General features: G+C 37.7%; 1 protein-coding gene across 1 annotated transcript; it reads left to right on the top strand.

Annotated features, from left to right (window-relative positions):
* The first annotated feature begins 349 nt into the window (after window positions 1-349).
* Window positions 350-20,357, top strand: LOC122066555 (phenylalanine--tRNA ligase alpha subunit, cytoplasmic). The gene is made up of 18 exons (XM_042630373.1): window positions 350-661; window positions 899-1,021; window positions 1,186-1,278; window positions 3,277-3,333; window positions 4,174-4,229; window positions 7,021-7,113; window positions 11,558-11,648; window positions 16,902-16,939; window positions 17,055-17,093; window positions 17,425-17,501; window positions 17,582-17,666; window positions 17,741-17,840; window positions 18,154-18,250; window positions 18,368-18,439; window positions 18,670-18,736; window positions 18,833-18,958; window positions 19,515-19,569; window positions 19,652-20,357. The coding sequence occupies exons 1-18, from the start codon at window positions 515-517 to the stop codon at window positions 19,703-19,705; spliced, it is 1,470 nt and encodes a 489-aa protein (XP_042486307.1). The 5' UTR covers window positions 350-514; the 3' UTR covers window positions 19,706-20,357.
* Window positions 20,358-20,985: the final 628 nt, after the last annotated feature.

The following is a 20,985-nucleotide window of genomic DNA, read 5'->3' as shown; positions in this document are numbered from 1 at the left end:
TTATCTCCCAGTGTTAGCAATGGATAGACTGAGGTAAATTTTAAAGACTCTCGGTAATTGTTGATTGGAACGTGAATTTGGTGGTGATGTACTTCAATGTGGAATATGAAATTTGAAGTGCTCAAACTTTGCATTTGTCCTTATGGTCTCATGCTATCAGGACCCATAAGTAGTTAAGACAGAGAATGTATTAGCAATTATCTACAAGATTTTTTTCACTTTTCAAACATAGCCTAATTGATTTCCTCTTGATTGTGTTATTCAGGCGGATCGTGTTGGTCTTGTTGGATATCACCCGACCCGCACCACTAGATCACAATCTCCCTCCTCTCAGAGTCACACACGCACAGGGCAGTGAGGGCACACATTTTGATAAACCCTACATCTCTCTGTACTGTAATACTCCAATTACAGTTACTTCCAAGTTCCAAGGCCGACTACTAGCGGAGCTTCGATTCAAAGTGGAAGGCTTTCCAAGCCATAGAGGGCTAGAGACTAAACGAGAGCAACTTCAATGGCGGAAGATGCAATTCTAGGGTTCCTGGAATCGAACGATAATATATCAGATTCTGGCCAATTCGCTGCCGACGTCGGAATAGATCATAACGAAATTATCAATGTCATCAAGAGTCTCCACGGTTTCAGACTAGTTGATGCTCAGGTGCTTCTCACAGCTCTATTAGTTCTCCACATCCATTTGAATTAAACGAGTAAAATATGTTGTCATTTTCATTGGTCTTGGTTGCTCCATTGATTTCTCTCTTCGCTAGAATCGTATCTCTAGCTTGGTTTCTGTTTCTGATCTGACATCGAATAATACTTTTTAATCTTAGTGTATCGAGTTCAAATAATAATTATTTGGACGAATCTTCATGTTTTTCTTTTGTGATTCATGCAGGACATTAAGAGGGAGAAGTGGATACTTACCGGTGAAGGAAAATCATATACTGTGGCGGGCTCACCCGAAGTGCAGCTCTTCTTGGCCATACCACCAGACGGCATTTCTCGAGAAGAATTACAGGTTATAACTCTTCTCATAAACTAACTAGTGCACTAGATTTTGACATACTGCTGTCTTGTAAGAATTTGTTCTCTATTTTATATCAGATTCCAGTAACGAAATTTTGGTCAATTGATATTTCTGTTTTTGTCAGTGTTGTGAATGAAATTGGTTTCTGTATGCAGAAAAAGGTTGATCCTTCAGTTTACAAAATAGGTTGTGCCCAGGCCATAAAGAATAAATGGGTGGAGATGGGGAAGCAGCTAGTTTCCAGAAAGGTGACACAACCTGGAACTTGATTTATCATTTTTAATTTTTATCAAATGTATGGACCTACTGACTGGTCTTGCTGCCTATATATTGGTCTGTTGTATAAGTTCAAATCAAAATTTGTATAAAGAAGGGTTGTTCATAGGATATCACACTTCTAGAAGACTGTTTATTGTTTCATTAGGGTCATATTGTCATTTAACATATGTACTTGAAATCTGTGCATAACAATGACACCTTTTGATGATGTCATTTTCAAATTATTTTTGAAAATACTTTGGTACCCTTAAAGAACTTTTGAGAATAAGACAAGGGGAAATTAAAAGAAGGTGTCTAGTTCAAAATACACCTATAGAGGTGCCATTCAAACACCCATTTTTATTTTTTGTATGTTACATAAGGGTTATAATATGATTAAACTTACTCATCAACTCGAAACTTTCAAAGTTACACTTATAAAGAAAAAAAAAGATACTTAATCACGACCAGATTTGAACCAGAAAACATCTCATGGAGAAGGACCTCTATAGATTCAGGCAAAAGATCTAGATTGTAGGCTCTGTACAATACTCTTCCAAAATTTCTTGTAATTCTGTAGCTTTTATCCCCATTTATTTTCCCCCTTGATCATCAGACAGAACTGAACGATTTTAAGATCTCTATTTCCATAGTATCAAATGGATTTTGTCCAAGGGCACCAAATATTGGATTGGACAATATGGCCAATGGATGTAATGATTAAATGACAAAATGTTGAGGGAGGATGGTGGGCGTTTTGTTGAATGTAAATGTGGCATGGCTGACCTTGCAAATTGACTAACTTGTATTATGTTTATTAATGGATTGGATTTGGTCTAAAATAGACAAATTGTGTGAGAGTTGCTTCAGGTTGTGTTCGGCTACTGTGAGTAGTTCCTCCATTAGCTGCTATAGAAGTTCTTGAGCCTTGAGGCATGGGGCCCCTCATTCCCTATGTCTTTTCATTGTTAGCTTTGAGGCTCTTTTCTACCTTGGTTCAATAGTTGGTTTCTGCATTTTTTAGAAAATAATTATGACATCCCAGCTTTCTTGGAGAATCATCATGCATTCCTCTCTATTGTTCTCATCAGGTCTTATCGGTACGTATTGATAGCTATCGGTTGTATCATATATTATCTTTAGGGTGCTGATACGATTCTTATCCAATGTGATACTTATCACTTAAATGTATTGTATTAGATCGGTTGACATGGCTCAATACTAAAGAAAACGGGTCGATACGAACCTTGAAACCTGCAGAAAAATTGAGCTGCAGTAGAGAAGAAAACTGAGAGTCTCTGAAACCTATCCAGTCCAACTTGTTTGTTTTAATTTGAATTTGAGATTCTATTCTTGCATTAAAAAAAGGAGGGGAAAAAAAAAATTCTAATACAGCAAACTTTATTTTTTTTCGATCATTAAACCTATACAAATATCAGACGGAAATATTTAACCTGTGCAAGCGAGGTAAGTTCGGACACTTAACTTTTATTTATAGCTTAAATTTTGCATTTGAAGTCTTTTTTTTTGGGGGGGGGGGGATTAAGGAAAAACAACATGATTTATTGCATCATGGATCGATTTGTGATTTCCCCCCCAAAAATTGGAAATCGATCTAAATGTGAATTTCTTTTTATTTTCTTGTTAAAAGTCAGTGATAATGAGTTGGAAAAATTCCCTGAGTCACAGAGAGGAAATTGCAATTGAATAAACATAATCCTTTATACATAAATCAATTGAATTCAATTGTCCCATTGTACTTTGTTCCTTTTAACACATGATATTTTTTACATAATGCTTATTTATAGTGTTTTATGCTTCAAAACTGTATTTTGCATGTATCCTTTTCATTTTCATGTGTTTCTTGACCATTTTTATGTATATCTTCAGGATATCTTGTGTATATTCAGTACGACACGTCTCTTAAAATCACCTTCCCGATTACCGATACTTAAATCCTTGGTTCTCATATCTATTACTTTATGTAGGTTCAAAACATTGAAGATCGAGTCAAAGATTTGCTTCTACAGATACAAGAAGGAGAGGTGTGTTTTTTCCCCCTCAGGAAGACCCCTGTTGTATATCAAATAATTGGATCTTGACAGTAAATGAATTATTTCAGTGCTCTATATGGAGAAGTATGTGGATAGGCAGTTAGGCACATCTCAAATTCATAAGACATTCCCATAAATTCGACATTGAATTCCATTTCTGTGCTGATTCGGGAGGAGACAAGGCATTTCTATTTCCAGTGTTTAATGCCTTGACAATTTTATGGTTCTTCCTATACCTTTTATAGCCAGACATTTTTGTAAGGACTATCATTGGTGTGTATAGAGAAGGTTTCTGTGTAATTTTTCAGCCTTCTTTTGACAGCACCCCTATTTCTGTGGTTTTGGTCACTTCATGGATGGGTGTGGCAGGTGCAATCTGATTGGTAGAGAGGACTCTGGACCATCCACGTGATTATTCTTACATTTCTGTGGTTTTGGTCACTTCATGGATGGGTGTGTCAGGTGCAATCTGATGGGTAGAGAGAACTCTGGACCATCCATGTGATTAGTCTTACATTTACATGCTACATCTGCTTTATAGCTCATTGTCCATTGGAATCCTGTCCTAGTAATGCTAGTTGTTGGCATTTGAGGTCTTTAATAATTTCTGAAACTGCCTAAGGAAGATGGATTTGTTAACCATATAGAGTGTGGCTGTTCAGCTGGAACCTCCCACATGAAAAGACAATGTGAGCCCTTTTTGGCTCCAACTGAACTGCCTCCTAGGTTGCCTGCACTCTTTTATTGGACAATTTGACTTCCATTTATGATTGAATTTATTTTATTTTTCTTACATTTTTCTTATGATTGATAACTTCATTGTTACTCCAGGTTGTTGATCAAGAGGATATTGATGCTCTCAAAAGAAGGAAGCTTATTGCCCCACAGTAATGATCACATTTTTTGCTTTTCTATATTACTACAATTCTTGCTTTGTGATATTATTACATGTGTTGTTGCTTGACATATCCTATAGACACTTTCCGCGTAAGGTGAAATATACGTGAGATAGTTTCCGATTAAACTATTTCCTTCTGCTTAGTAAAGGAAAGTAGGAATAAAACAACCGAAACAGATTTATGAATCTGAAGCTTTAACAAATTTTGTTGCAGCAGGATTTCTAGTATTAATTTAGATTTTGAAACCGTCACAAGATCCAGAAATAATAGCAGTTAAGAGGACTGACATCAGGATTCAGAGATCAATTTTAAAACAAGAGATTTGGAGAAATCCAAGTTGAAGTAGGAGATTAGAATTCGATAGCAAGAAATTAAGGAGTTCAGAAAAGTATCAGGTAAGGGACTGATATGTTGATTAAGCGGTAAACAAAATCCTAATCTGAAATCTGAAATCTGGAATCAGAATTGATGGATCAATTTTGAAAGTGGGTGGTTTTGAAGAACCATAAATAAACTATGACTCTTTTAAACGATAGGGTTTTTTTCTTGGGTTTTGAAACTTAAGCTGAAAATAAATAGAAATAAAGGATATAATCAGGAATCACCACCTAATCTGAGGGCTGGCATCACTACCAGTACCCCAACCTTGGAATCACCAGTTCACCACCAGATAGCCTATTGAATCACCGCAACAGGGAGGTCTGAATCACCACAAAACCAAAGGCAAAAAGCGAACTTCATTCATCATATTCATCTACAAGGCATAGCCCTTGCATAAGCTTAAATACGAAGCTCAATGGCTTACCTTGGAGACAGTCTATTGCAACTAAAACTCAGCCTAAAATAAGGGAAACAATTTTAAAAAGGACTAATAGAGACCTAATCCAACCTGACTAAAACACTTTAATTACATAAATTATGAAATAAAAGACTCAAACTAAACTGATAAAATAAGAAATAAAATACTCAAACTAAAGTAATAAAATGAATCCCATATTCATTCCTCGTACCTATAAATAGCCCTGTTAAAGTAGCCTATTACAAAGATAATCCATTGGACCAAAGGCTCAACATATATATAAGCGTATAACCCAACCGAAGACTTAGCTCTACTCAAGGATTAAAGTATCGGTATCGGTCGCCGTATCGGTCGACCAAAATTAAGATACGTATCGGAGGGTATCGTATCGTATCGGAGATACGCTAAAGATACATACATAAATGGATATAAAATACCTTTTTAAACACTTTTGCATTAAAAATTTATTAAAAAAAGCTATTAATAACATGTACTATGCATAAACACTAAATTGAGGGCATCGCACTAAGAATTCAAGGTTTATAGTTGTCCCATAAATGTAAAATCCTTGTTCAAAACATTGATTTCCACTTTAGTTAGAGAGAAATATGACTGGCAGCAACTTTGGAACAAAAACACCTCAAAAAATCGTGTTTTTTGAAAAAATACCCATCTTGGCCATTATATGACCGTAGCGCACTGTATCGGTACATACCGATACTCACCAATATGTACCGATACTTACCGATATGTGTCGATACTCACCGATATGTACTGATCGATACATACCGATATTCACTGATATGTACTGATACTCATCAATATGTATCAATCGATACATACAAATACTCACCGATACGTACTGATACATACAAAAACGTATATTTCACCTTGATTTTATATTTTTCATAGAGTATCAGTACGTATCGATAGTGTCTTGGTGCATATCGATATGTATCATAGGATATATATTGATACGAAAGGATTTTAAAAATTTCATGTATCGTATCGGTGTGTATCGTATCGATCGGCTAAATTTAAGATACGTATCGGAGGGTATCGTATCGGTATCGGAGATACTTTAAACTTCCACTACAATAAGCCCATTTATGTAACATATCAGCATGAAGATGCCATTAAAATGTTTGACCAAGATGAGCATCTTGCTGTTCTAATCATAATGACTTGATGGCATGAGATGCACTTATTGGAAGCCCTAGTATGGTGGCCCTCCTGCAGACTCCATATGCCATATTGTCAATCATACTTTTGGAGTTATTCGCCTCTAGTTTCTAATGCAGAAAAAATTCGGGACCATAGAAAATTGTGCTTGTCATTGAGACAACCAAGAAGACTCCAATAAGACTCAGGAAATGAAGCTGGGTTTCCTTTCGTAATCAGTTGGGATGTAGAGGTAGTCAGCTGATTCCCCTTCCCTTTCCTCATTAATGCATCTCTAAATTGATATCTACTGTAAATAACAAGGTTACAATTTATTTGTGAAAAAAAAAACCTTAAATAAAAGAGTTAGCATTCTTGCCTAAAAAATTTTGAGGTCATAAAAGATCTAATGGGCATTTATATGATGCAATTCGTACAAAATAGTCACTCTGTATTCCAGTATAATGCTTATCTCTATATTGAAGTTGTAATTTTGTCTTCAAGATTATATAAAATATAAAGATATTGTTGGTTCCACAAATCTAATTTAGGGTTTGCTGAAACAAGCACTTTCTGCCTTTGTCATTCTGATTCTCTTGTAATTAATTTACTACAACAATAATCCTAGAGGCATGCAATGTGGCTCAAGCTTGTCCTGAATGTTTGACATTGTCATGCATAGATTGCCTTCTTCTTTGCGTTTGTGTGTGTGTGTGTGTGTGTGCGTGTGCGTGTGCGTGTGTAGGGGGGGGGGTGGGGGGCATGGGATTTTTTTTTCCCTCTTTTCTCACTGACCTTTTTTTCGATTGCCTTGATTAGAACTTGGAAGGGCTACTCGCTGCAAAAGGGTCCTAACTATGCTCCGAAAAGGAAGAAGACGGTCACAGATTTGACTCGAGAACATCTACAAAGGTATTCTGGGTTACATAATTTGAAAAAACATGCGCTATAAGTACATTATAGTGGATCAGTGGGGTTAATGCCATTAATTCCTTCGGTATTCAGGGTTGTATATATTACCAAATAATGATCTTCTTATCATTTACTCTTGACAGCCATGCTTCTTGTTCTTCTTTGTGTGTGCATTTCCGTGAGCCTACAACCTAGCCCTTGTGTGGACCTAATGCCATAGATACCTTTTTCTTTCATGTTTTATGATACTTTTAGAGTTATGATCTCTATGTTTGGCAACAATTTAGAGCCATCAAAGCCCCTCTTGGTGTGTATGTGGGCTTGTGTGTGCCAACTTTTGCCAATGAAGTCATATTGTTAATTGTCTTGAGCCTGTGAGACTTTGACTGATGCACAAATGTGACAGACTTATTAATCAGGGGAAGTTAAATTGGATTATTGAAGACCTTTATTGTAAGCCCCCGAGGCTATAGCTATCTTCCTATATAGGTCACTGACTTCTTTGAGTCTCGGAAGACCTTTACTGTAAGCACTGACTTCAAGCATATCAAAAGGAATGGTAAATTCTTCAAAGGTAAGTAATTTTTTTTTTAATATTGCGATTGTTTATATTAAATGCTGAAAAAAGAAGTCATCATAGAAGTGTAGAAAATAGAACCTAAAACGATGCAGAAAAGAATGAAAGTCATGAATAAACAATCGCACAACGGACACAAAAATTTATGTGGTTCGGCAAGATTGCTTAAGTCCACCGTGAGATGAGATATTGCTTCACTATCAGTGGAGAATAGGGTTACAGACCTTATAGCCGCTTGTGAGATGAGGATGTTGAGATGGATGTGCGGCCAAACTCTGAGAGATAGAGTGAGAAATGATCAGGTTAGAGCCCGGAAATGACCTTTGATGAGTTGGTAAGAGAAGAGACATGCATAAGATAGGTCTTGATCCTAGTATGGCATCTAAGAGAGCTGTTTGGCGGGAAAATATCCGGGTTGCCAATTGTTCATAAGTGGGATGTCCCAGAGGTGTGGTGGAGCTTTTTTTCCCCCCTAACTCGGATCCATGTAGCCGACCTCATTTAGTTGGGATAAGGCTGAGCTGTGTTTTTGTTGCTGAACTTACAACTACTTGTCCTTAGACCTCTCTCAAGGTGCTTACAGAGAAAAAAACCTCGTTTCAAATATATACTGAACCCTATAAAGGAAATTTACCGAACCTTCTTAAAGGCCCTTCGGGATCAGCCCATTTATGCAAGCGATGGAATACAAGACATCGTACCCCCAACAAGAAGTGTCTTTTGTGTGTCAAACAAGGTCCAACTCTAACATGCATATTCTTGTAGTGGTTTTCAGCTTTATAGGATAGTCACATTATTATACGATGAATGGATTATATGTTTGCTGATATAATGAAATATTGGATGATCTATTTGCTATATGTCTGTGCTTCAAGCAACTTGCATTTTATATGCCTAACAAACTCAGCCTTATTTATCCCAACTAAATGGGGTTGACTACATGGATCTGAGAAAATACCAAAAGAAAAAAATAATAATAATAAAAAAAGTAGAACACCACAACAACACAACTACTTGCTACATGGATCCTAGCCCTCCAAATAGTTCTATTCAAGGTACTGGGATCAAGACCTAAATTATGCATGTCTTTCCTTACTGCTACATCTCCTAGGTTTAGCTTTTCATTGGTTAGGTAGAGCTGGAGTCTCTAGATTGGGTTGGGTTTGTGTAATGCCTTAGGCAATCTGATGCGAGTCATTTCTAAATTTCAAACTTTGTACTAGTTAACCAATACATATGAACCTAATGAAAGGCTTCTAATTTTTTTTTATTTTTGATTTCTCTTAACCAAGCTATAAATTATGTAGAGCATGAATAGTGAAGTTGATTTAGATCAAAGCATGAAGAAGAAGAGGACGAGAATCAAATTCATAAAAAAAAAAAAAGAAAAAAATTATTGTTCATGAGTATCGTTCACCTGAACGGTGATGTGGTTCTGTTTTGGTAGAGATTTGGTGGATCTTGATGGGTATAATAGTTGCTACTTCTTTATTTAAAGTTTCTATTTTTGGAAGTTTTTTTCCCCCCTTTTGTCAAGCCTTGGACAGCAAGACATAGAGATGGATTTTCATGGGAAGAAATGGGATTTCAAGCATACGTGACTTCTATGATCTCTACAACATGTCAAGTACAAATCAAACATAAGGCATTGCATTTGAGTTATTAATTGGGAAGAAAAGAGCAGAAATTGAAGAAATCCCCAAATTTGAGAAAACTAGGGCACGGTTGGGGTTTTCTCACAAAAAAATTGAGAAGTAAATCCTAAAACTAGAAACAAATCACAGAGAAAACATCACATTCACATGAAATCGCTGTTCTATGGAAGGAAACACGGAAAAGAATTGAGATTTAAGACTACTCATGAGTTCTACCCCCAAAATACATGTTCTGAGAAGAAAATGAGGAAGAACTTACTTGTGAGTAGAGGAGTTGAATCTTCCCAAAACCGCCGGATCGTTGAGTGAGATCGCGAGTGGAAGCGTCAATTGTAGATTTCCTATTACTCAAGTATTTCACTTGGTTATTTTTTTTAGTTAAGGTGTAATTGTTTCTAGGGAACTCTGTAAAAGATGTCAAAACACTAATTCCCCATGAGATTGATGCCATTTGGTAGACCAGCCAGTGCAGTTTAAATCTCCGGATGCCGGTGACTTTGCTGTGACATTACCAATTGCTGCCTGCTATAGTTGCTATGGTGGGACCTGGACCAATACTTGTCTTTCCTGCAATATGTTCGAGAATGATGGGAGGTTGATAGCAACCATAGTTGTCGAGGCCTTGGACCCAGGGCCCTTTAGAATGGATAAAACCTGTGCTTGCTTTTTTTTTTTTTTTTTTTTTTTCATAAATTGGCCCTCACCTTAGTTGTCAAGGCCTCATCCAGGTTTTGCCTTGGCATCATCACCTCGTTGTCTTGAATTTTGACCTAGGCAAGCGCTATCTTGGGATTTATTTGAAAGAAAAAAAAAGGAAAACTCATGTATTGTTGCTTTTATGGTGCAACTTATTACAGCTTATCATGTCTATACGGAGGTTAAGAATTAGAGGGTAATTTGGAAAATTGACACCTCCTTGATCGTTTATTGCTTGTTCTAATGAATGTTGGATGATTTTGATGGATCGGTGAATGACTGTCTCCTCTTTTATACTTTATGTTATCACGAAGTAGATTAAATATTAACATAACTTTGTCAGGATACCAAAAATCAAGTAGTACTAACATAACCTGAAAAGACCTTGACTAAACCTGTTTTATGCGCACCTTGACCAATAAGGCCTTGTCTTGGCCCCTCGCCAATGTCCCAGGCCAGTGCCTTGGCTCACCTTGCTGCCTTGAAGATTAGGATAGCAACCCTTCATAGTTCCCCACTTTTTTGGTTTTGTCAGCAGAACACTGAAGGATTATGTGAGCACTGGTCTGGATGGTTGGGAAGAGCAAGAAAATCCATTTTTTTTTTTCTCTTTATTGATTTGGTCGTGGATATGCATCATTTATGGGAATTTTCTCTCGACATCTTGAAGCTATTAAGTTATTCCGGCAATTTGACTGACTTCCATCTCTAGTAATTCTATATTTGAATATAAAGTTATAAGGACAGCTAACGAAAGAGGAGAATTTTACAAATCCATTTTGTTCACACATTTGTTGACGGTCCTTGTGAAGTAATTTTTAGTGAAAACCTGAAATCCAGCAAGGTCGAGTTAGAAAATGGGTTATTCATGAAGCTGGGTTGGGTTAGCTTCGGGTTCCAGCGCCTTCAGTTGGGTTTTGGTGCCCCAACCTGATCCAGAGTGTGCCCAGTATGGATAGTGGCAACAAACTGAGAATTAGGGGAGTACCTAGTGGTTTTTAGGCAGGGCTGTTAATTGAAGAAAGGTAATTTGTGATTTGGTTTAGTTACATGAGGGAACGATTTGGTTTTCTTGGGGTACTTTTAGAAAAAAAAAAAATTATTGTAATTTTTACGCTGTTAGTACTTAATAGATTTACATCAGGCACCTTATCCTCTATATCAACATTTCCAGTGGTTGAATGTTATTGTTCAGTTTTTGTATGATCTTGCACTCTCATACATCTATGTGGATTTGTATATGCACAATTTTCATACTTATGGAATGGTGGATACATGAGTGCAGTTTTTTATGTTTATCCATCTTCATGGATCATCTTTATATGCTTGCTTATTCATACTTGTGGAGGTGTGGATGTTTCAGTATAGTTTTTAGTATCACAGGGAATTTTTTTTGAAAGCCCGTGGGTTGAGGTTACTCATTTGTTTTTATGTACCTGATATAGCTTATTTTTACGCACTTTATAGTTTGTTGTGCTGATTTTTTTTTCCCTTCTCATTTGTATGTTTTTTTTAGGGGTGATTGGAAGGATTTAGAGTTTAAAGAGTATAACTTCAGTGCTAAAGGCCCACCTGCAGATGGCGGCTATCTCAATCCTCTGCTAAAGGCATGGATTATGCTTAGCGTTTTCCTCTAATGCTTGCATGTGCAGTTTAGTAAGCATTAGGCATGTTAGTTTCTTTTTGATATGAAAGATTAGAAATTGCTGTTCAAATTACCTTTCTATTAGGGAAAGTGCAAACTTGTGGAAACCAGTTATTGCTGGAATTCATGAAATTATATATGGCTGCTTTTAGGTGGTCACTGAACCAGAATATGAAGATGAGGCTCTTTAAATAAACAGTAAACCGACATAATATGAGAGATCATATAAAGTTCCAAAGTCACTTGTGATGCAGATGCACGATGGACTTAGAAAAAAAAATATCTTTCGATTTGATTTTCTTTTGTTTTAGAAATAATTTCTTTTAAATTAGCTAGCTTCTAATTTTAGAATAGTTTCCTTTCAAGTAGCTTCCATTAATTGTTTGATTTTTTTTTCCTTTATATTGGACATGTAAACAATGGAGAAGTTCAGTTTTAGATTTTGAAGAATAGAAATTTTGATTAAGAGTTTTGGTATGAGAACCATGGCTGCCGATTCCCCTTTCTTCTTTCTCTGAATTTTTCCCATCTCTTTTCTTCCATTCTTTTACTTCCCCTTTATTTCTTCTTCTTATTTTTTTTTAAATTCTGGTTTTTCTTCCCTACCCTGTTTCTGGCGATCGTTGCTGTCTCCTTGAAGCTGATCGATCTCCCTCATGCATTGGTTTTTTGGACTGAGATTTTGAGTGAAGGTAACTCTTTCCTAGGCGATACAAATCCTAGGTCATCTCTTTCGAGGCTTGGTTCTGTTGTGAAGAAACTCAACCCAGAATCAGATCTGAATTTGCCATCGTCAGATCCAGTTGCAGGTGCTTCCCACGTCACTCCAGCCTGCTGATCTGAGCAGCCCCCTGGTGAGTTTGGTATGCCTTCTCCTTAGGAATCCACACTTGAAGTCCCAAGATCAACTGACCAGATTTGAAGGAGTTCTCTACGTTGAAGGCTTGCTGGCTGCCGCTTCTGAACTCCATCGTGAGGAAGAAGAAAGGTCTTTATTTTCAAAATATAACTTCTGCTTATTACAGATAAGTCCTTTCAAGTTTTAAGTTCATTATTAAAGACATCCTCTCTTTCCTAGTTTGCAAAGTAACCCTTTATTCTTGGTTTTATTTCAATTTAACCCCACTACTATTTTAATTCCAGAATTGCTTCTTTCTCTTTGAAGTTAATTCCTTTTAAGTCCTTAGTCACTTATTTCAATCTATAAAGCTCCTAAATCTTATCAGAAATTACATTATTGCCCCTGGTTTGCCCAAAGTGAACTATTTGGTTCTTTAGTGGGCCCTAAGCGATATGACTCTCTCGGATTCGCATCAAGTGGTATCAGAGCAAAATTTCCTACACTTTCCTAACCATGACAGGTAACGTTACCAATGCTGAGTTGAACAAATTGTATCGCGAGTTAACTGAGAACCAATAGAATACTGATGCTAGGCTTGAGAGGACTGAAGCCAAGTTTGACAAGTTTATGGAAGAGATGACTGCCTTTATGAAGAGGTCCGACAAGCGAGCTGAGAAGGATCCTCTACATTACCTCCTCAGCTCAACACTTTACGGATCGAAGATACACCTCAGAGGCAGCAACTTGATCCAGTTGTTCCACAGGATGTTACCCGGCAATTTTCTGACAGAGATTATGGCATCAAAGTTGAGGTTCCCAAGTTCAGTGGTGAAAAGGGACCTGAGGAATTTTTTGACTGGCTTACCAAAGTGGAGAGAATTTTTGCGTATAAGTCTCTTCCAGACGTGAAGAAGTGTGAACTCATCATCACCAAGTTTATTGGGTATGTATGTTCATGGTGGGATGATGTACTACATGCAAGGTTTGTCAGAAGACTTGGACCAGTTACCAATTGGGAGGTCATGAAGCAAATCCTGACTGAAAAATTTGTTCCTATTAATTATGAAAAGGTAATGTTCCATAAATTACTTAACTTGCAACAAGGGAACAAAGATGTGGATTCCTACACCCTCGAATTTCACAAACTATCTTCAAGGTGTTGACTTCAGGAAATAGACCAGCAACGGGTGATGCGATATATTGAGTTAAGTACTGAGATTCGACTTGAGTTGGCTAACACTGATTTCAGGTATGTTGATGTGGCAACAACTTATGCCAAGACAGCTGAAGAGAAGTCAATTTATTGGAAGGGTATGCTCAAGACTTCTTCAGTTTATAGACCTCCACCACGTATGGAGGAAAAGAAGCCTGAAGCTCACAGAGTTGAAGAGAAAAGGTCAGAGTTTAACAAGGACAGTGTTGGGGTGAAGAATATCATATGTCATAGTTGTGGCGAGAAGGGTCACTATTCCAACAAGCGTCCCAACAGGACTCGTTCTATGAACGTAGCAGAGAAGCAGCCGACAGAGAAGAGTGAAGATGAATCTCATTTATATCCTTATCTCCTCGAGGACGATGATATTGTCGATGATGAAGATGAGGATGTAGAAGCTCATTCAGCTAGCCTTTCATCTTTTTCGAATAGACTAGTTGATAAAGCTCCTCTCTTCAGATAGAAGGGTACTTTCCTGCACGGCTCCGACCATAGTGATGTTCATGCAGTTGTTGATACTGGGGCAGAAGCAAACTTTATATCTGCTGAATTTGTTCGAGCACACAACCTTCCACAGAACCAGCTTTTCAAGAAGATTCACGTGCGAGGTTTTGGACCCACAGCTTGAGAAGAGGCCACTGCAGTTGTTCGAGTACACTTACAGTTTGGGCCACTACAGTACCATGTGACTTGCTTGGTCACCCCATTGGCACACTGCAACATTCTTCTAGGGCGACCTTGGCAGCGACATACAGGCATTCTCTACGATGGTGCACGGAACACCATCAAGGTGAAGCAAGGAGGTCGTATGTACTTAATGAGGCCACATGCATTTTTTGACATGCCACGTCGTCGACTGACTCCTGCTCCAATGACATGTTAGCCTACTCTCCCTCTTGGAGTTATGTTCCCTTCTTTTGTTTTGAAATATGTGCCACCTCATCGGCGAGCGATTTACAAGAGAATCTTGGGAGCATAACCTAACTCGACGGAGTCGAGTTCTTTTAAGACCGGGATAGCTGATGCAGATGCACGATGGACTTAGAAAAAAAAAATCTTTCGATTTGATTTTCTTTTGTTTTAGAAATAATTTCTTTTAAATTAGCTAGCTTCTAATTTTAGAATAGTTTCCTTTCAAGTAGTTTCCATTAATTGTTTGATTTTTTTTTCCTTTATATTGGACATGTAAACAATGGAGAAGTTCAGTTTTAGATTTTGAAGAATAGAAATTTTGATTAAGATTTTTGGTATGAGAACCATGGCTGCCGATTCCCCTTTCTTCTTTCTCAGAATTTTTCCCATCTCTTCTGTTCCATTCTTTTACTTCCCCTTTATTTCTTCTCCTTTTTTTTAAATTCTCTTCCCTACCCTGTTTCTGGCGATCGTTGCTATCTCCTTGAAGCTGATCGATCTCCCTCATGCATTGGTTTTTTGGACTGAGATTTTAAGTGAAGGTAACTCTTTCCTAGGCGATACAAATCCTAGGTCATCTCTTTCGAGGCTTGGTTCTGTTGTGAAGAAACTCAACCCAGAATCAGATCTGAATTTACCATCGCCAGATCCAGTTGCAGGTGCTTCCCACGTCACTCCAGCTTGCTGATCTGAGCAGCCCCTTAGTGAGTTTGGTACGCCTTCTCCTTAGGAGTCTACACTTGAAGTCCCAAGATCAACCGACCAAATTTGAAGGAGTTCTCTGCGTTGAAGGCTTGCTGGCTGCCGCTTCTGAACTCCATCGTGAGGAAGAAGAAAGGTCTTTATTTTCAAAATATAACTTCTGTTTATTACAGATAAGTCCTTTCAAGTTTTAAGTTTGTTATTAAAGACATCCTCTCTTTCCTAGTTTACAAAGTAACCCTTTATTCTTGGTTTTATTTCAATTTAACCCCACTACTATTTTAATTCCAGAATTGCTCCTTTCTCTTTGAAGTTGATTCCTTTTAAGTCCTTAGTCACTTATTTCAATCTATAAAGCTCCTAAATCTTATCAGAAATTACATTATTGCCCCTGGTTTGCCTAAAATGAACTATTTGGTTCTTTAGTGGGCTCTAAGCGATCTGACTCTCTCGGATCCGCATCAACTTGATTTATTTTCCTTTACATCCCTTAAATGCTGATTAGATACCATTTGTGATTATGGCATCAGGACATTATATATTTGAAGAACTTTAAATGAATATTTAGTGACAATGATGAGACATCATATTGTACTCTCTCTCTCACACACACACACATTAATGCCATTTCAGGGCTTAACAAGAGACGCCTTCCTTGACAGCCTATGTTATTCTGCTGCATGGGAGGATGATGTGATGATTCTGACCGTTAAATAGATAGGGAAATGTCCAGATTGCCACATCAAATTTCAGACCAAATACCCTCCCATGTTCCATGCACCCCGTTGGGGTCCTATGCACCCCCTTGGCACTTTGATGGTTCTTGATTTTTTAATTTTTTTTTTATTTCTTTTAATTTTCTTTCGGACACTTGGCTACCTAGGATTGGGCTGAAACTTGACACACATGGGCTGGGGACCTTGGGGTCTACCTATCAACAGAATTTGTGCTCCATCAAATGCCACAGCCCACATGGCAGATATCTTGGGCCTATAAGATAGACCTCTCTTGGTGGGCCGACCAGGAAGCTGCACCCATATACTTCCCTGCAATAGGAACTTCACTTCCTACTTCCTTTTTTAACTTATTGAATCTCTTAAAGCCCCATTTAGATAGGAGCTTAGAAGTTGGTCCGAAAGGTGTGGCTAACAGTGAGGATATTTGTCAACTGCCTATGTCATTGTTGGAAAACACCAATGAAACCAGTTCCCTCGTCTATGTCAGATGCATAACCCACCATGTATTGACCTCTCCCCCGACCCTGACCCCAATCCCGATCCCAATCCTGACCCCTAACCCCACCCCACCCCTACCACCACCAGTTATGCTAGCCATTGAAGTGTAAATTTTTAAATTCAGTATGGCCAAAAGAGAATGTTTATTTCGACTACTTGCCTTGGGCTGTTAGACAGAAATGTACCACGAGGCATGAGTGTTCCCCACTTGTAGGAGCTGGGTTTCATGTTTTCATTAATTTTAATTTAGTTAATCTGTAATTTGTTTCTGTAGACATTTGGTAGTGATTATGACCTGTCTCTCCATTTCAGGTTCGAAAGCAATTGCAAAATATCTTCCTTCAAATGGGGTAAAATGAGATTGTACTTTGCTGTACTGAATTTTATGACTTTTGCAATCTTTCGTGTTAATACATAGGCTGACTGGGTTGAATATCTGAAGTATTGGTTACCTACCGTTTGCAGTTTTGAGGAGATGCCCACAAATAATTTTGTTGAAAGCAGGTGGGTAAGAGTTCCATATCTACAATTGTGTATTTCATGGGCACTTTCGAACTAAATTGGAACTGCTAGAGCTTTATTCCATTTGTGTAAGTTAGTTGAGAGATAATGCATCTAAATTCTAGGAGTTAATAATTGACATGCAAAATTTTCTTGTAAGTTTATTTTCTTATCTTCTATATGTGTATTCTCGAGTTTATATTTGGCCAAAAGGGATATGTTTGTGGTCAATGTTCTTCTGAATCTGGTCCTTGATAATATCTCTCTTCCCTCCTCCCCCACCCCTTTTTGATGGCTTACTACATGATTGATTTGTTTCTACTCAAACTTGCAGCTTTTGGAATTTTGATGCATTGTTCCAGCCACAGCAACACCCTGCTCGTGATTCACATGACACCTTCTTTCTGAATGGTCAATTTTCCTCGACACCTTACTTGGTAATTTAGCTATGTTCTATCAAATCGTTAGTCATCTGGCTCTTGTATTTTCAGTTCCTTCCACTACTAGGGAGCTGCCTGAAGCTTATGTTGAGAGGGTGAAGCATGTTCATCAAGTTGGTGATTATGGATCCAAAGGGTATGCTGTTTCATATTTTTGGCATACCATTGTGCACTCAGTTTTTCCTGAAAGAAGCATTCTTTTCTCTGTAGATATGGATATGATTGGAAAAGAGAAGAAGCAAATAAAAACCTATTAAGGACCCATACAACTGCTGTTTCCTCGAGGATGCTTTACTTACTTGCACAACAGGTATATTGTCCTAGATCCTTCTGTTTGTGCTTGTTTGAATATTACCAAAGAAAAGGTGGATGGTTTTTCAAATACTTGATTCTATTTGCGTTCCTGTACTTGCAGAACTGAAACCCTTCTACTTGATGTGGTTGCTGTCGAGATGTCAATCTGAAATCTTTTCTCCCCCCCCCCCCCCCTCCCCTCCCCTCCCCTCCCCTCTACATTCTCAAAATTTTCTGTAAACTGGTTATAGATGAGGCTTAGATGTTTGAGCTCTTATGTTCTAGCTTTTTTCTGCGGTGAATTTTACTGGGCTGTTTGTTATGCACAGAAAACTTTCACCCCTAAAAAGTACTTTTCAATTGATCGTGTTTTCCGAAATGAAGCTGTAGATCGAACTCATCTTGCAGAGTTCCACCAGATTGAAGGTACTTCTGACAATCCCTGGATCTTTAATATTTTGTAAGGCATTGATCGAAGCAACATATCTATGTGGCAAGTAATGATATTTATTATATTTGTTGTTTTGGGGTATGTTTATTCAGGTCTTGTATGTGATCGGGGCCTTACTCTTGGTGACCTTATTGGAGTGTTGCATGATTTCTTTTCTCGCCTGGGTAAATTTCTCGCAAATTTTGTCATTTCATCCCCCATCATGTCCTACAATGCACAGTGACTTTTCTAAGGTTTTTAGGACATATCCTGTGGTGTCTTGGATCATTTTGGTATTTCTGTTTATGTATCAGAGGAGATGGAGTTATAGATGCTATTTTGATAGCTGTGAAGTAATGTATTCCACATTAGGAAAATAGAAAGCTTACATTCTATGCCCATCTCATGTGTTCAGGTATGTCAAAGCTGCGTTTCAAACCTGCTTACAATCCATATACGGAGCCTAGCATGGAAATTTTCAGGTAAAGGAATCTTGTTTGATGCATGTGGCACCTGTGGTGCATGCCTTGATGTAATTAGCAACCTTACATATGTCTTTTTTCCCCTTATTTGGTCAGTTATCATGAAGGCTTCAAGAAATGGGTGGAAATTGGGAATTCTGGCATGTTTAGGCCGGAAATGTTGCTGCCAATGGGGCTACCAGAAGATGTTAGGGTTATCGCATGGGGCCTTTCCCTTGAAAGGTAATATTGGCTTTTAATTATAAGGAAGTTGAATGGGATAGGTGTTACGTACGTGGATTTGTGGGTGACATGACATGGTTGTAGTTGTTTTTATAATTTAATATTTATGTTGTTAGTAGTTATTGGGTAGTTTTATAGGAGTTATAGTTAATGGGGAAGTGTTGTACGTGGATGAGAGGAATTGTTACTTCTTTGAATTCTTATTTAAGTGGGGATTACTTGGAATGAAAGATAGACTTGAATGAAAGTGGTTCCTATGTTTTCTCTATTTTGAGAAGGAGGTCATGGCTTCCTCGATAAGGCCAAGAGGTTGGCTACCTCCCAATTAGCCGAGACCCTAAGCTTGGTCAGTAAAGCGACTTATCTATCTATTTCCATTTTTATTTCTTAATTCCTATTTTATCTCTTTTTTTACCCCCCCTATTTTATCTATCCTCCCTGTTGTGCACGTATCAATAGGTTTATCTGAATATGTGGTAAATTAGAAACCACCACCTGTTTTATGTTCATGAAAGTGGGATGCAAAAGTTTGACCTTCATATTCTTTGTATATCAGGCCTACCATGATACTCTATGGAATCGATAACATCCGAGATCTCTTTGGACACAAGGTACAAACTTACTTTACTGCTGATGCAAGTGGTAGCAGAACAAAAGTTCATTTTTTTTTTCTAAATCTAATTTCTTGTGCAGGTGGATCTTAATCTCATCAAGAGAAATCCAATTTGTCGCATTGGAATTGACTAGTGAGAACCTTATATAAGCATTCATCATTCTTTTTGGGTTTGAGAAACAAACTTCAGGTGAATCTGGGAATCCATTCAATGATGACATACTCGGGGGGATTTAATCGCATTGTGCATTTGGTTGGGGTGAAAGATGCAGAATTAGCCTGATGTTACATGTCATAATTTGATTAAATTAATACATTATTGGATGATGTTGAATACAAATTTGGTTGACATGCCTGAGTGGCTTCCATTAAACATAGCCATCTCATTCTGAACTATATTGTTAGAGAAAAGCCATTGGAAACCTAACACAGTGCAGTAGGCAGTACATGCGGATTACCGCCGCTTGTAGAGTTGTTAATCTGTTCTGATGTGGATCTTGTCTGGTACTGATGCTGAAATTTTGTAGTGCTTATTTGGGCACCATACAATCCTTCTTCCTACTTTGTAAGGCAAAAGTTTCTCTGGGGACTCTCTTTTGAAGGATACCTCTATCTCTATTTGGTGCACTGTTCATTCTTACCATGAAGGTTGATATGACCAGTCTGGCCATTGGATTGAGCTTCCTTTTCTGTTTCATTGTCAATTGAACATCTTTTTTCCCCTTGTGTATTCCTTGTGTATCTTAAATCTTAATGTTGACCAAAAAATTCACTTTTTGATTGTCAGTGCATTATATTCTGGTTAAAATTTAATATGTTAATATTATTCCCACAAAATTTGGACTCAAAATACATTGGCACAGGGTAGATGAAAGTGAACGGATTAGGTTCACGTACGAGAATGTTCTTGTACACATGATTTGTTGATATAGAATTTATTACATGAAGAGAGAAAAATTTGGTGAACCTGATCAGGATCGTTCTCGTACATTTTTGTACGTGAACCTGATCCGCTCTCTAGATGAAAAGCGTTTTTGTTCTCCATAACCCACCTATTCCGATTGGGGAGAACAGGCCATGCCACTTGGGAGATTGCACCATTATTACATTCATGGATTAATATAATAGAATTTCAAAAAGATCAAGGGTGCTTGCCTTTTGGAGTCGGTTCCGTCAAAAGGAAATTTAAGTCCAGACTCCACAAATTAGAATGTAAAAAACATTGGTACCAAGTTTTTTTTTAATTCTACTACTCCCCGACTATTGCGTTGCTTCAGCTTTACCAAGTGTTTTTTTTTTTTTTTTGAAACGAATGGGAGCTGAGAAATGATCTGGTTTATTGAATTTTGATTGGAAAAAAGTTCTTTTCTGGGGGAGGGATAAGCACATTGTCTCTAGCTTATATTCTGTGTAC

Source organism: Macadamia integrifolia, unplaced genomic scaffold (genome assembly GCF_013358625.1).
Source record: "Macadamia integrifolia cultivar HAES 741 unplaced genomic scaffold, SCU_Mint_v3 scaffold2462, whole genome shotgun sequence".
Taxonomy (NCBI): domain Eukaryota; kingdom Viridiplantae; phylum Streptophyta; class Magnoliopsida; order Proteales; family Proteaceae; genus Macadamia; species Macadamia integrifolia.
Note: the sequence above shows the minus strand (reverse complement) of the source record. Positions and strands in the feature narration are given on the sequence as shown.